The sequence below is a fragment of the Protopterus annectens genome, chromosome 3.part0 (genome assembly GCF_019279795.1).
Source record: "Protopterus annectens isolate FY-2018-M chromosome 3.part0, PAN1.0, whole genome shotgun sequence".
Classification (NCBI taxonomy): Eukaryota; Metazoa; Chordata; order Ceratodontiformes; family Protopteridae; genus Protopterus; species Protopterus annectens.
Window position 1 is genome coordinate 1,033,386,108 of NC_056731.1, and position 16,164 is coordinate 1,033,402,271.

The 16,164-nt window shown below is 38.2% G+C and overlaps 1 protein-coding gene across 1 annotated transcript in view; it reads right to left on the bottom strand.

Annotated features, from left to right (window-relative positions):
• The window catches only part of LOC122796665 (cadherin-10-like), a 2,154,436-nt gene that overhangs the window by 1,266,969 nt on the left and 871,303 nt on the right, over positions 1-16,164 (bottom strand). Inside the window, exon 4 of the mRNA XM_044065325.1 lies at positions 13,189-13,548. Within this exon, the coding sequence (XP_043921260.1) occupies positions 13,189-13,425 (237 nt within the window). The 5' untranslated portion in view covers positions 13,426-13,548. The remainder of the gene's footprint in view (positions 1-13,188; positions 13,549-16,164) is intronic.

Here is a 16,164-nt window from a genome sequence, read left to right on the forward strand (position 1 = left end):
TCAGCTTGTGACATAAAGATCACATTTTTTAACGTTAACTGACAAGTGAGTAAAAACAGCACATAATGCCAGCTAAAAACTTATGAAACTCTTTTGTATTCTCAACTCCATGTATAGAAACCATAGATACGACAAGAGGTAAAAGAGTGTCAAACACCACTTTATATAATACTATTATGAATGTAAACAGAACAAAATAAAACAAAAAAATTAACATTTATGTAGGGGACTTCACGTCAAGCACTAACATGGTGGGTTTTGTTTACCACAGCACTTAGTGTTATATAAACTCTCTTCATGGTTGCACAACAATGAGCAAAGTTCAAAGCCATATAAAAGAGCTATAGCTGTTGAAGACAACACAGCTATAGTACATATCTACAACAGGATTTGAGATTGATAGGGAAAATTATGAAACTTATAAACTTTAAACAAAATTTATGGGCAATAACAGTGAATTCTGAAAGCTTCTATTCCACATTATAATCATTATTTGTAAGGGGATACACATCATTAATTCATTAATATGGAGGGGCTATAATAGGAAATGCTCTATGTTAGAGCAATTTTAGATTTACTTTGCATTTACACATCATCATCATCATCATTAGCCCCCTTTTCCTATTTTTTTCTACATGGGGTTAGGTTATCATGTTAACTGTCACCTACTCTCTTGATTCAGTGCCATACTCCTGCCTTCTTCAACACTCACACCTGATTGTCACAGATCTTCTTTCACACAATCCATCCACCTCTTTGCTGGATGTCCTCATTTCCTTGTACCTTCTTCCTGTCTGTCGCAAATCTTCCTCATCACCAGATTGTCTTCTGCTTTTCGACACATGTGCCCAAACCACTATAATCTGTTCACTTTGATCTTTTCTGCAATTGGAGATACCTTGGCTTCTGCTCTTATGTCCTCAATTCTTCATCTGTCCCACAGTGTGCATCCTACCACCTTTATCAGGCACTTCATTTCCATCACCTCTAGCTTCTTCAACTATTCTGCATTTACTGCCCATGTTTCTGTACAATACAGTAGTACTGGTCACATCACTGTCTTGTACACCTTACTTTTCAGCTTCTTTGGCATTCTTCTGTCATAGACTACACCTGATACTCTATGCCAGTTGGCTGCAGCCCCTCTGATTCTAGCATTCAGACAACCCTTCTCCTCAACCACCCCTCCCAGAATGATACTTAAAGCTGTTTATCTGTTCCATTATCTACTCTTCTATCTCTATTCCCAGCTTCTTCTGATTTCCCCAATTTGCTGCCATTACCACCATCTTATCTGTGCTTAGTTTCAGCCCATGTGCCTTCAGATTTGCATTCCATTCTCTTAGCCTTTGCTGAAGTTCTAACTCAGAGAGTGCCTGTACTGCCACATCATCTGTATATGGCAGTTTTGTTGATATGTCACCTATAACCTGTTTGCTAGTGTAGTCCATCACTAGTATGAACAGCAGTGGGCTCAGAGCTGAACCCTGGTGTACACCCACTCCCACTGGGAACCCCTCTGTGAGGCTGAACACTGTTCGTACTTTAGTCACTGGGTCCTTGTACATTGCTTGCACTAATTCTACCAATGTTTCTGGGACTTTAAACTACCGCAGTATTGCCCAGATCAGCTTTCTTGGGACATTGTCATATGCTTTCTTCAAGTCGCAGAATGTCTAGTTGGACTCCTCATCTCCTGCTTCTCCTCAAGTATCTGTCTCACTGCAAACATCAGGTAAATTGTGCTGCATCCTGATCTGAATCCAAACTGCTCATCTCCCATCTTACATTCTACTGCTTTGTGTATCCGTTTATCGATCACTCTCTCCAGAATGTTCATGCAATGTGGTAGGAGTTTGATGCCTTTATATTGCCCATAGTTCTAGATGTCCCCTTTGTTCTTGTACACTGGCATGAATATACTTATTGTCCAGTCATCTGGAATACACCTTTCTCTCCACACTTCTATTAGTACTCTCAGAAGCCATTTCTCCCCTATCTCACCCACCATCTTTATCATATCTGCTGTGACCTCATCTGAGCTTGCTTCTTTCCCTGACTTCATCTTCCTTAGTGCTATTCTTACTTCTTCTAAGGTGGGCTCCTCTTCTTCTCTCATTGTAGGCTAATTTTTGAGACAGTACAGTTTTATGGGGTTTTCTTCATTCAGAAGCTACTGGAAATGCTCCTTCCATCTGTTTTTGATGTCCTGTGGACTGGTGAGTAGGCTGTTGCTGGCATCTCTTATGAAGGGTGTCTGACTATCTTCTTTATCTTTCTGTCTTTTGCCTTTCCAAAACATGGTAGAGTGTGTCTAACACCCTATTCTTTGCTATTGCAACTTCTTTCTTAGGTTCTTTGTAGTCAACCAGTAGTCATTCCTAGCCTGGTCAGCTTTTTATATCTCCCACTTCTTCATGCACTCCTTCTTTCTTTTGATGACTTCTGCATTCCACCACCAGCTTTTCTTATGTACCTTATTTCCATACCTGGCTCAGACAAATATTTTTTTCTGTAGTCCTAACACATTCTGTTTTAGGCACTGCCACTTTTCTTCAACTCCACCTATTTCCTCCACTTCTTGAGGTGCTAGAGCCCTGAGTAATTCATTGAACTGCTAAACTTTCTCTTCAGTCAACTTCCAGGTCTTCAGTCTGGTCTCTGTTGACCTTAGAGCCTTCTCTTACCACTGCTTACAGCTGATTGTAGCAACTAGTGGTTTATGCTGTGGGGAGACTGTTTCACTGGGGATACCTTTGCAGTCATGGATACTACCCCAGTGCCTTTTCTTTACGAGGAGGAAGTCTACCTGAGTTGCATGTTGGCTACTCTTGTATGTGATCTTGTGACTGTCTCTCTTTCTGAACCATGTGTTGGCTACTATCAGGCCATTTGCCAGACAGAAGTCTAGAATGGCTTCTCCTCCTTTATTCCTGTTGCCCCACCCATGTAGACCAAGGAAGTCCTTGTATCCTGTTCTGTCTGTCCCGATATGTACATTCCAGTCACACATTATCAACACCAATTCATGTTGTCCTGCTTTATCTAGTAGGTCCTGCAACTGCTGTCTGAATGCACTCACTCACTATCACAGCCCTGCTGTGGGGCATAGACTGAGATTATGAATACTGTCCTCCATACACTGGAGTCTGATTGCCATGAGTCTGTCATTAATTCTGATGATATCCCTTACTGCCTTCTGAAGTCTCTCTCTCACCACAATCCCTACACCATTTCTAGCATGTCCCCCACCTGCGTAGTAGAGTCTGGATCCCAAGCCAAGTGGCTTTGCTGCACTGCCCTTCCATCTCATCTCTTGGATACATAGGATGTCCAGCCTCCTCTGTATCATCATGTCATCCACTTCCAAGCTGTGTCCTGTCAGTGAAACTACATTAAGCATAGCAATTCTCAGTTCATGTTTGGCAGATTGGTTGGTTTTATGTCCAGCTTTCGCTCAACATGCTGGGCAACTAGACACCAGCCAGCCAGTAGCTTATTGACCCAGGGCTGCAGGGCTTCATGGCAGGCAAATATTGGCCAATAGAAGCACATATACCCCTTTTACCATTAGCAAGGGTCCCTGGCGTGGGTCAGAATAGGCTGGGTCCTCAACCAAATTATCACTGGTAACTAACCACGCCCATTTTTTGGCAACATTAGTCAACATGACAGAATCACCTAGAGCCATATTTTACAACATCGAGTGGCTAGCCCTGCCAAGGTGTGCAGTCTGTAATCTGTACAACTCTTCCCCCTATAGAGCACCATGTAGAGTCTGTGCAGCTGCCCACAGCTCCATTCATTGTGAGTTTGACATGGAAACATTCAGCTTGCATTTTGGACATGGGGGAAACCCCACGGAGACAGAGGAGAACATGCAAACTCCAAACAGGCATTGGTCGGAGGTCAGGATCGAACCTTGTACCTCATCCACATAACGGTACATACATTTACTTAGTTCTGATGATTAGAGACTATTGTCCTGAAACTGGCAATGTGAACCCTGTGTGTGTGTGTGTGTGTGTGTGTGTGTGTGTGTGTGTGTGTGTGTGTGCAAAGAGATATATTTATCTAGCTATCTATGCACATATATAATGTAATACAGATACATTGTTTTGCATGTAATGAATAAATACAAAAAAAAAGAAACGTAATACATTTATGAACAACATACAGCTTGACTGACAATATCAGTTGAGTCAAATTATTAGCATAGAAAAAAGACCTTCACTGAAGCAGGAATGTTTTTATTTTTTCAGTTTTATTTATTTATTTATTTAATTATTTTATATTCTGCAGTTTGGTAACCAGGTAATTTGCTTAGTCCATTGACCCTTTTCTGCCATGACTTGGGTAAAACAGTGCATAGCACAATCTTTGGATTGTTTTATTGATTCCCATTTTGGTATAAGCCTGCTTGTTTGTATGAATGTTAGTACGAGATTAGTGGATGGATATGTTTTTTTATTAGCTACTGATTGTGTGTGTGTGCATGTGTGTGTGTGTGTGTGTGTGTGTGTGTGTGTGTGTGTGTGTGTGTGTGTGATGACTTCTGTGAAACTAGAACCCTTACTTAAGTACAGACTACAGAACTCAGTATTTTACGCAAGTGCCACAGCACAAGTCTAACTTTTGCACAGCTGCAGGACAATTTTTGAGTGGATAACATGATCACTGGATGTTGTATTGAAGATTTTGGTAGGTCTGCATCTGAACTGTTATTTAGGATATGAGCATAGGGGGTTATTTGATTTGCTGATTGTTATATAAAAGCATTGTGAGCGGGAACATCATTGTTATGATGAAGTCTGGGATACACCCAGATGAAAGCACTTAACCTGTATGGTAATTACTTGTATTTACTTTATTTTTCTTGACCACTTGGAATAAAGAGGTCCGCACTCCTTTCATGATACATTTGTGTTTTTTGGAGAATTATCTGAAATGCTGATTATCTAAATGCAGCCTTCCAAAGTTTTCGGGTAGGAAAAAATCATAAAGTCTAAATATGTAATCATTATACATATTTGCTGTAATATTTTTTTTTTTGAGCTTTGTAGCCCACTCATGTGTGAAAAATATTCTTTATTGTCCACTGGAATCACTGAGTGGTTGAAAAGTATATTCCCTGTGTGTAGAAAAAAAAAACAAGAGTTTAGAAACTTTTTATCTGGTTCAATGTATATTTCATTATCCAAACTTCCCTAGGTCCCAGTTAGTTCAGATAATTGACTCTCTATTGTATGTTTAACATTTGTATGTCACATTTAATATAAAGCGAAATGGAACAATAGTAACAGTATTTAGAATTTGATGTATTAGAACCCAGGACCATCTGTATTAGAGTCCTATGATTACACCTGCTGCCACAGTAATAGATAAATGACATTTGAATATTTCTCTATTCATTGTTAATGTCTGTGTGTTAAAAGCCACATAACACCACTTAGTGGGTTTACAAGGTGCTCAACAGATCTTATAGAATGCATCTGCTTTGAAATTGTTGACTATCTGCTTCCTCTCTTCAGGTGTTCTGAACGTGCAGGTGTTGGGGAAGGCCACTAAATGTAGTTAAGCAATGTTACATGATGGAAAGGAAAACATGCAACAATGTATCCTTTTTGAAATTAAGGACATCTCCATCCTGTCTGGAGGTGTCTTGTCTGCTTTGTATGGGGACCATTGCTCCAAACTTGTGCAACAATAAGCTTTGCACAAACAAGACAAGCAAATGTAAACTTGTTTTAACTTTGTGAGTAGTGTTTATTAGGTTTCATCCTTAAAATGAAATGGTGGGACTTGAACCTTGCTTTACAAGTAGTGCACACTGCATGTATCAGTGTGTTAATCAGATGTGCTACACACAAGTGATTCATGGGTGTAGTTGATGTATTGGTTATCACAGAAGTACTTTACATAACATTTATTGTGTTTATCCATTTCCAGTGTTTGCGCTAAGCCACACACCATGCAAATACTGGCATTAAAAATGAAAAAGAAAAAGGAAAAGAAATCTGCAAAATAAACAGCACTGCAAAATATACGATAGTAAACATGAAAGATTTTTATACAAGTCTGGATTTTAACACTTACACTAATGAACTTTTAAAACAGAGTAATGGTGTCTTATCCCTCTGTACCACAGAATCAGCTTTGCAGAAAAGAATAAAAATCATCATGTATACAAGCAAGTGCAACATGATCCACAGTATTAACAAGACATATGATACTTGTACACTTCTGAGCTGTTTCTACATGTATTCATTTCAGATGTAGTGCAATAAGTGATCACACAACCATTTATGACTATTGCTTGGAGATATGCAACCCTGTTTTATCTCTGTGTTTATTGCTCATTCTTTTTTATCTGATCAGTAATCTGACACATGCAGTCTGTAAGGCATTGTGTATCTTTGTCCTTAAAATGTGTGAGAATATTACATTTCAATAATACACAGTTTTGAAGTAAAGCAGAGGATGTTGGATGTTACTGAACAGAAACAGTGAAATGTGTGCTGCTTACCTACATTTAAAACCTTGGTACAAGTACTTCTTAACTTTGTAAGTCTAACCTGGCTGACACATCCACTGGCAGAAAAGGAGTCTGAACTGCTGTTGTGTTTTTCTTCTCCCTACCAGTAATCATTCACAGTAGCAATCCATTATCAACAAACACTGAGGGAGATACTGCACTATGTTTATATCTGTTATACTGAGACAAAAAATTGGGATTCAGCAATTCTGATGAATTCAAACCATATTTGTATCTTCACCACGCTCACAGGCCTGAATCTACATTATTAAATGGGAACCATGTACTGGAGAACCTGAAGTTAGGGAGAATTGTTTATATGGATAGCACAGAAGAAGATTACTATTATTTTAGATTTATCTGTAAAGAAGATTACTGATAGTGACAGGGTAAGATTGTTTTTCAGTTGTATACTGGATACACTCAGTATAATATTTTATATATGCATAGAAAATGCTATTTTTATCTGTATGCACTTCTTAGAAGTTTACTGGTGACATAAGCCTTTTTCAGGACATTTTATTTTCTCAGATGCACAACCTTAATAACTTTCATCACAAGTGTTAATGTTACAACTCTTTCTCTTTATACTATTTTTATTATTATTTCAGTGAAATGTAAATGTCTTATATTGTCAATAACATAAGGGTGATAGCCATCTAGGATGGCCCATAAACACCTCTATGGGAGAACTGGCCACAGGTAAAGGTGACTGGCAATTGCATAACAATTAATGTCCCTTGATAAATGTGTGCACATGAGTTTGTGACATTTTCTTTGACTTCACTTATAACAGTTCACTGATGTTTTATTCCTTTGGTAGCAAAATGTCATTTGACTGTTGTTTTTTTTTTTTTTTTTTGGGGGGGGGGTCCATTTCTGTGTTGGCACAAACAAACTTGTTTGTACAGAGATTTGCTTTGTTATTGTTACTCCCTTGCTTTGGATCTGGATTTGCTTTGTGTGTGACTGCGATATGTTACAGCCACAAAAATCCTTTTTTTATATTTGAATATCTTTTTTTTTTGGTTTTAAAACAATAAATAAATAAACTGATTATATATTGAATTTGTTTTTGTTCCTCCAGTAAGTAATATTGAAAAACTACTACTTATATATTATATCTAAGCAGGACTTTTATTTATGTGATATTTATGGGCATTGTCCTTCTTTTTTATGTCACTAAGGACTATGGCACCCAGGCATCCCAAATGCCACAAACCCCCCTTCATTGACCCTGAGAATGATGTCATTGTCCAAATATTTAGGCAACATGGTGGCTTTCTGCTTGAGACAGGCAGTAGGATTATATTGGGAAGAATGCAAATTTGTCAGCAGATAGTGGACAATGTCAGTGCTGTTGAAAGGACTTATCATCCGGTGTGTCATAGGGCCACTGAAATGAATTTATCAGCCCAGAGAACAGCAGCTGCAATGGCCCATGAACAGATGGCTACTTGGTGGGAGCCTGGTATAGACCCACCACTGACAACAAATGAAGACCTACTGTCCACTATCAGGGATCCAGAGAGCTCAGTGGAAAGGGCACAATGGCATGTGATTGATGGTGCTGCTGTTTCAGGGAGGACAAGAATGTCCCATGGGAGCTTTCAGGTAGACTTACCTATGTCAATTGTTAAATATTTCATGTATAACAAAGTATCAACAGCAATACTTAAGTTTGTTTTAACATTTTTTTTGTGGGGGGGACTAGTTATAGATTGATACAGTTAATAACACATTCTGGTTCATTACACATGGGCTTGGGATGGTTGTGTCATCCAAGTTCTGTTAAATGTGTTGCTAACAGACATATAAAGGGCCAAAGGTTTTTCACCTATGTTACTGTTAATTGTGATGATGGTGTCCTTACCTTTTGTTTAACATCTTCCAAGACCATCCTCCCTAGGAACTGAGGTGTCATCTGCATATGGTAAGCTAAACATTTTTATTTCAGTGCTGATGAGCATTTCACAGAAATATTTATTTTATTTCTATGTGTGATGTGGGTGTCAGGACTGTGTGTATTTCTGGACTGTCTGTAATAGTGGCACCACTTACAGTTTGTTAGCACATATTGAAATATAGTAGTGTAGCTATTATTTTTTCTTGTGTTTGCTGCTTATTATCACAAGTGATCCTGAAAGTGGAAGTGTAGGACTGTTAACACCTGATGTGAGAGTATCCTCAGACTCTGATAATGATGATGGTGGGCAAACAGAGGCACAGTCATGGGATGCATAGGCTGAATCTGACACTGAGATTGACATTCAGCCACCCCCTGTAATTCCATCAGACACAGCAAGCAGGTCTATGCCAACCCATTCCAGTGAACCCTCAGCTATTGGACAGGTAGAGGGTGAGATACTCGATTGGGGTAGTGTGGTTACTGTGGCTTCAGTGCCTGTTGACTCTGTCTGTAGCCAAAGTGTGGTTGAGGTGCCATTCAGGTGGATTGTTTGGGGTGCTCGGAGGAGGTCTGCTATCCATCCTCCAGTTGATTCAGGTTTGTCTTTCTGTTGCACTCGACAAATGTTTAGGGCCTTCGTGGAAGCACAGGCACATTCCAATAGGACCTTTAGAGAAATGTTTAGGGTTGTAGATGTATGACTGCCTCTACCATGTTTCTGATTCAATGGATCAGATGAATAACACATTGGAATGGTGCCGTCTGTGATGGAATGTCTGCTGGGAGGAGGATGGCATTCATGTTGGGAGAGGTCAGCCACAACATCTAATGTTAGCTGATGTGGCCATTTCTGATTACTAATGTGTACATTCCTCCCACACTCTTACAGCAACAAAGTGGGACCAAGCCATAAATAAAAATGGGAAAAGACTATACAATTCAGAGACTTTTTAAATAGTTTGGTCTTACAAAGTTAGACAGTTGATAGAATCAAACAGTTTTTGCATCACTATTTTTAAGATTTTTCTGAGCGATATGAAGTCTGAAACTGAAACATGAGTCATTAATTTCTAACTTCTCTCTTTAATGATTTGCCTGTGTAAAAAGTATGAGGCCAAACTGAGGACATCCAGTAACCATCAATAGTTTTGAAAGGTATGAATGTGTGAATCCTTGATGCCTGAGGCCTATTGCTGTCACATGTTGAAGTCATTGCTGTACAAACAAACCGCCATTTACTTGCTTAATTACCAAGTAACAGTATGCAAGAATATGCCAGTCATTTGTATTACTAAATATTTTTTTAATATTCCAGGTTCAACACTTACCTTGGAAATCCGTCAATTTACTATAGTTTTAGTTCAGAGCTGATTCTGTGTGATGCTAAGAGTACAAAGGCATTAAAGCTTGTGAGCATTGCCTGGCATTGTTATTGTATGTATGTGTGTAGGGTGAAGGTTTTAACCCCTTAGGTGATGAGTGAGTGTACTATGCAGTGCCTTTTATCCAATGCGAGGGCATATTGAGCATGCCTACATCTGCCTCCTCTGACAGCGGCTGCTGGTTCCCCCAACTCCTCACCTGCATTGGCTGTGGTGACCTTACTAGTGGTGGTGGGATGTGTTCCCCTTCCTCTTGTTGATCCTGCTGAAGTAGTTTTCTCAAGATGAAGATGTGAAGCATGGCACAGACGGTGAAGACTCTAGTGCATGTACGTGGATTGTACTGCAGGGCTCCCACAGATTTATCTAGGCACCAGAACTGTGACTTCAGCAGCTCAGACACAAGCTGTATATTTCTGGTTTGAGCATGTGCCTCATTATAGCATTCTTTGGTTGGTTTCAGTGCATTTCTGATGGGCATCATCAGCCACAGTTCCAGGGCCTAAATTGCATCCCCCAGTTAATGACCCTGTGGGATATTACCCCTAGTAAACTTCCAATACAATTGGGAGTTGTGCCAGATATGTAAGTCGTGGTAACTGCCTGGGTTGCCAGCACATAAATTCAAGACGATTCCCTTAATTTTCTTAATTATTTGAAACTTTGCAATAAAAGGAATGCTGAATTCCATCCAGCTGTCACAGAGTTTTCAAGTTCCATAAAAATTTCAAGTTAGCAATCATGCAGCATATTTTTCCTGCAGATTTGCAGAATGCTTTGTGTGTTTTATTATATAACATGTCTGTATTATTACAGTCTCAGTGTCAGATTGTTTGTGTCTTTCGGCTTTTCCCGGTTAGGGGTCGCAACAGTGGAACTCCGGTCCGCTAATGATTGGTAGTGGATTTTTACGTACTGGGTTACCAGCCCTGATGCACAACCTTCAACAAAGGTATGCCCATTCACGTATGCCTCCACACAGAAGACGCTCTAGTTGAGAATCGAAAGGGACAACGTCTTGCTATGAGGCGACAATGCTACCGCAGCACCACCACCGCAGTGTACAGTCTCAGTGTCAGATGAGTGGGAAAAAACAGAGATTTATGAATAGAGATATAGCTTCTCATGGTTTTTGGGCATAACTTTATAGAAGGATATACAGTATTAAAAATACTGTTATCTCTCTCTCGCACGCATGTGTGTGTGTGTGTGTGTGTGTGTGTGTGTGTGTGTGTGTGTGTGTGTGTGTGTGTGTGTGTGTGTGTGTTTGTGTGTGTGTGTATATATGTCTGTGTGTGTGTGTGTGTTTGTGTGTGTGTATATATATATATATACACACACACACACACACACACACACACACACACACACACACACACACACACATTTGTATATATATCCCTGCCTGTCTAGCTATATATTTGTCCCTGTTTTTCTGTCTTTCTTTCCATCAATCTGTCTATCTACCTATGTATCTATCATTCATTTGTATTTTTTTTTTTTTTTATTTAACAGACATGAGTTATTTTGTGCTAATGCACTTGGATTACAATCTAGAGTAAATATTTCTTGTTGAAATGGCAAATGTGGTGCTTAATTTGTAAGTCTGTTACCAGACTGCAAGTAAAGAACTTGTAATGCCCAGCAATGAAATTTCAAGTACATATAAATTGATTTTGTGGCTAGGTTAAAAAATGCCATCTGGAAGTTAATTAACAATGACACTCGGCCACCTTTGTACTTATTACAATCCATGAAGGTGTCTCACAGTGTTCTCATACAGGTTCACAGGAAGCAAGAGCTTGTGAGCTTTGCATCTGGAAACCTTATGAAAGGCAGTTCCATTAAGCATTCCTGATAGATAATGACTCAGGAACCATCATTTGTGGTGTGCCTTTAATAGTCCTGCAGCAGTCAAATAATAAAAAAAGTCTTCATTAATGTGTGGCTTATGACATGAAACTCCCCATTTTCCAGCTTCAGTGTACTAAATTGAAGCTTTACGAGATCAATATCAAATTTCAAAAATCCTAGGTAAAACTGATTTGCATATGTAAATCATGTAGCAAAGGAGTACAATAAAATGTGAGTTTTGTAGACAAGAACATCATTTTTCTTTTTAGTTATTACTTGCAAAATATGACTGAAGCCTGTAATGCAGAAGAACTGTAATAATTCAGTCTAGTAGACAATATCCACTGGCTAGTTATAAAGTAATTTTTCCTCTCCATTCAGTTCATGACAATTTAACCACATTGAGATAAAATAGAATGCACTCAGACATGTTAATCAGCTATTACTTTGATGGGTGGTATGACATAGTCGGGTTTCCAGTTCCCTTGTATAACGCACTACTCAACAAATATTAAAAAATCTAGATTCAGTAACATTCCTCAGAGCCATCTTTGTGAAAAAAGACATATGGCACAGATTCAATAAATAGGGTGTGCCGAAGCTTAACACTCTGTACTATGCTATCTGATACTGTGTTACATTTCTTATGTAGTACTAAAAGCTGTCAGTAGGTATGCATCAGCTATTGTGGCTTCTAGATGTAGTAATGTGATGTATGCAGCATAATAAAATAAATACAAAAATTTTAATTATTTTTAACTACTTATTTGAAGATTGTTTTCTTTGTAAATGCTGTTTTTTTTTTTGGATAGAGACCCTGAAAATCCTCCTTTTCTAGCCACATGTCTCTTCTCAATCTGAGAGAGGTGTAACTTTGGCTACACACCTCCTTGATCATAATATATTTGTGCAGTGGGATCACAATGGTCTTAACTAGTCTCAGAGCTTTATTTATTAAGTTATCATGTTATGTTTTGTACTGTAAGTAGAATGCTGAATATAAACATTCTTTGTAGACAAAGTATCCTCCTAGTTTGCATATGTAAAATTGGAGGTGAGTCTGCATAGCATTTACAGATTAATGCACTTGGATTTGCTCATTCAGCAGAGAGAGCAAACATACTGTTTGTTGATCAGTACTCAAAATATCGGGTCTGAAAAGTTGCCACTGACTTGTCATGGTAGTTAGAACTGGCACCACAGCTAGTAATATGACTGCTCTTCTGTCAAATAATTTCATTACTATTGCAAATAAGAAACACATGGTGACTTTCATAAAACATATTGTTCGCTTCAACTGTTGTCACTACATAATTATTTCAGAGACTGATTTTTTGCGTATCTTTTGGCAAAACAGTAAGTGTATGATAGGAACAGCAGTTGTACAAATATTAGTACGCTATTAGGTTAAAACAAAAACATTATTTGGGTTTAAAACTGATAACTGAAGAAAATGCTATAAGAAGTTTAAGAAAGTTTGAATACCATATGTTTTAGTAATGACATACCTTGCCAACATACTGATAGTCAAGGCCTGTGTATTCTTCTAACAAGAAGAAATGATTCCACATCCAGCTACGCTTCGTCCTCTGTAGTACATGTCCATCATTTTTTGTTATATCCTTTGAAGTTTCGTTGTGCAGATGTTTTGCTGTACTCCATTTTAGTAGTAACTTGGCACTATATTGCTGAGGCAACAAAACCAGTACAAGAAAGAGTATGACCTGATGCATTATTACTTCCATGTCCTTGTGAGTCTTTTAAATATTTAGCAGTTGAAGATGCACTGTCTTGCTATTCTCAGCTTCCAGGGTTTTTAACTTTATTCAGAGATTTCAGCATAATTAATGTTCTGATCATTTCCAACCCTTATAAAAAAAAAAACAGAAATAGACATTTAATATTAATAGAAAAATTATGAAGAATTTTGTATTAAAACATGAATATTTAAAAAAAAATTACAGTGAAAACTATTATAGAATTTTGCATGTACAAAAATAAATACACCAGTAAATTGCACTCAGTAAATATAAATCATTCTGCACTGACTGCATAGCAGAAGGAAATAGATCATAGGATCATAGAATCATAAGAAGTTACTAAGCTATTGGCCCAGAGGCCCTTATAAGCCTAGCCAAGAGTTTAACCCATGTCTAGCCAACACCCAGTGCCCCAGTCCAGCAGGGACACAGGTGGAATTCCAGGGGTGTATTTTCTGTTTCCCATCCAGTTATCTAGGTTGCACATGAAAAGGGATAATGAGGTACTCTGCTTGACGTGGAGAGGGAGTCTATTCCACAGATGGGGGGAGTCTCTGGGACACTGAATGTTTCATTTTGAAGTCAGGGATGTGCTTGTGTATCCATGAACAGACTAATAAAGGGTTGTTGGGGGAAATGTTTTATTTTGATGTCAGGACAACTATGTTCCCAGTTGTACATACATGGGCATACTGCTGAAGGGGTCAGTGGGGGAAGTGTTTCATTTTGATGTTAAGGATGTGCTTGTGCATACATGTTCAGCCTACCTAAGAGATCATTGTGGAACATGTTTCCTTTTGATGTTAAGGACGTGCTTATGCATATATGGGCAGATTACTGAAGGGGTTACTGGAAGAAATGTTTCATTGACATTTATTGTTTATTTATTGACATTTGATTACCAGTAAATTCTGATTGGATAGGAGCCCATTTTATGCAGAGGCCCAGGGAGAAAAGCTCCAAAGTATTACAAATAATTTTAAGAACAACAGTTTTACAGTCTTTAAAAATAATGCAAAAAAAAAACAACTACAGTATGAATAACTATACCAAATTAGACAAAAATATGAAAATATTGATTAAGAAGAGACACAAGTTACATGATGACTATATAATATTTAGAGAAGTTTTTTGCCAGTTTATAAAAAAATTAAAGGTAACTTAGTATAATACAAACAGGAATTGCAATACAAAGTGAGAGATAAACAGCCTTATAGTTTATTTAGAAAAAAACAGAGATGCACAATTGATAGAAGTAAGAAAGTGAATGAAGAAGGAAGAGTAAAGAAATGTAAGGTATGAACAAGTATTTGTTCACATTTAGAGATATAGTTTATCCTGGTGTTGACCAAGGATGGAGCGAGCTTTTGGCTAGGAAGTCTTTCAGAATGGTTTTCAAGGATGGAAGTGAGGGTATTGATCTGATAGATGCAGGTATGGAGTTTCAGGCCTTAGCAACATGGTATCATTACAGACAACATCCAGCAGATTTGATAGGCTTGAGGATAGAGGAGGCTTTGGTCATTGGATCATAATGACCGACTGGGACATAGTTATATAGAATGTTATTTAGTGCTGGACAAGCAGATGGATTCTGGATAATTTTATAGGTGGTAAGAAGCTGTGTATATGTTAGTTAATGGGGTAGTTCTAACCAATTTAGGATTTTTTGTGATATACTTTGGAGGACTCTGAAAGGGGTATTTACTGCAAATTTAGCAACTTTGTTATAGCATCATTCAAGTTTTGATTTTTTTATTGTTATGCCTGATGGTTAGTAAGGATGGGAACACAATAAAGAAGTATGGGGAGGAGATAAGTAGTGGCTAGTGTAGCTTTAGTTGCATTGGTGAGAACATTTTTGGTTCTATAACGCATCCCTAGTTTTCATGAGTTTTTCTTATGCAGTTTTGTATATGCAAATCAAATTTATGATTATTATCCACTATCATCCCTAATAGTTAGTTACGAGAAGTAAGTTCAATGTTCGTATTATCAAGAAAGAGGACTTGATTTGTGGCAAACTGTGTCGATGGCTTTAGACAAGTCTAGAAATAAGGAGACTAGTTTGTCATTATTTTTTAGTGTTATAGACAGTGTCTATTTAGGTTAAAAGTGCAGAATTAGTACTATGGGAAGGGCAGTAGCCATGTTGTGTCGGGGACAGGAGTTCTTCCTGAATGATAAAGTTTGGCAATTGATTTTGAATACATTTTTCAAGTAATCAGACTAATCTACCCCGTACCTACCAACTATCATAACTTTCCCATAGGTCTTCACAGTATCAATGGCCCAACAGGTAGCACACGACTCTGGTGCTGGAAGATCAGAACCCTGCGGGGTCTGTTTTCATCACAGCTGCATGAATTAGTTTCCACTACAAACACAACAATGAAGTACAAGGGAGATTATGCACTACTGAGACCCTAATCTAAAGTCCCATCTGCTTGAGATGGTGGTAGCTAAGATGGATGCAAATGATCTCATGGCACTAATCAAAAAAGAGTCTGGGGATTTCCCCTGTGCCCTGGCCAAATTTCCACTAGTCACTATGAATACCACCTTAGCTATCTTCTGAAAAGAGATCACTGGCCTAGTGGGACTAACCTACTCAACCAGGTCATAAATAAATAAATAAACACATACATACATACATACATACATACATACATACATACATATATACATACATACATACATACATTCACAAATAAATAAATAAAT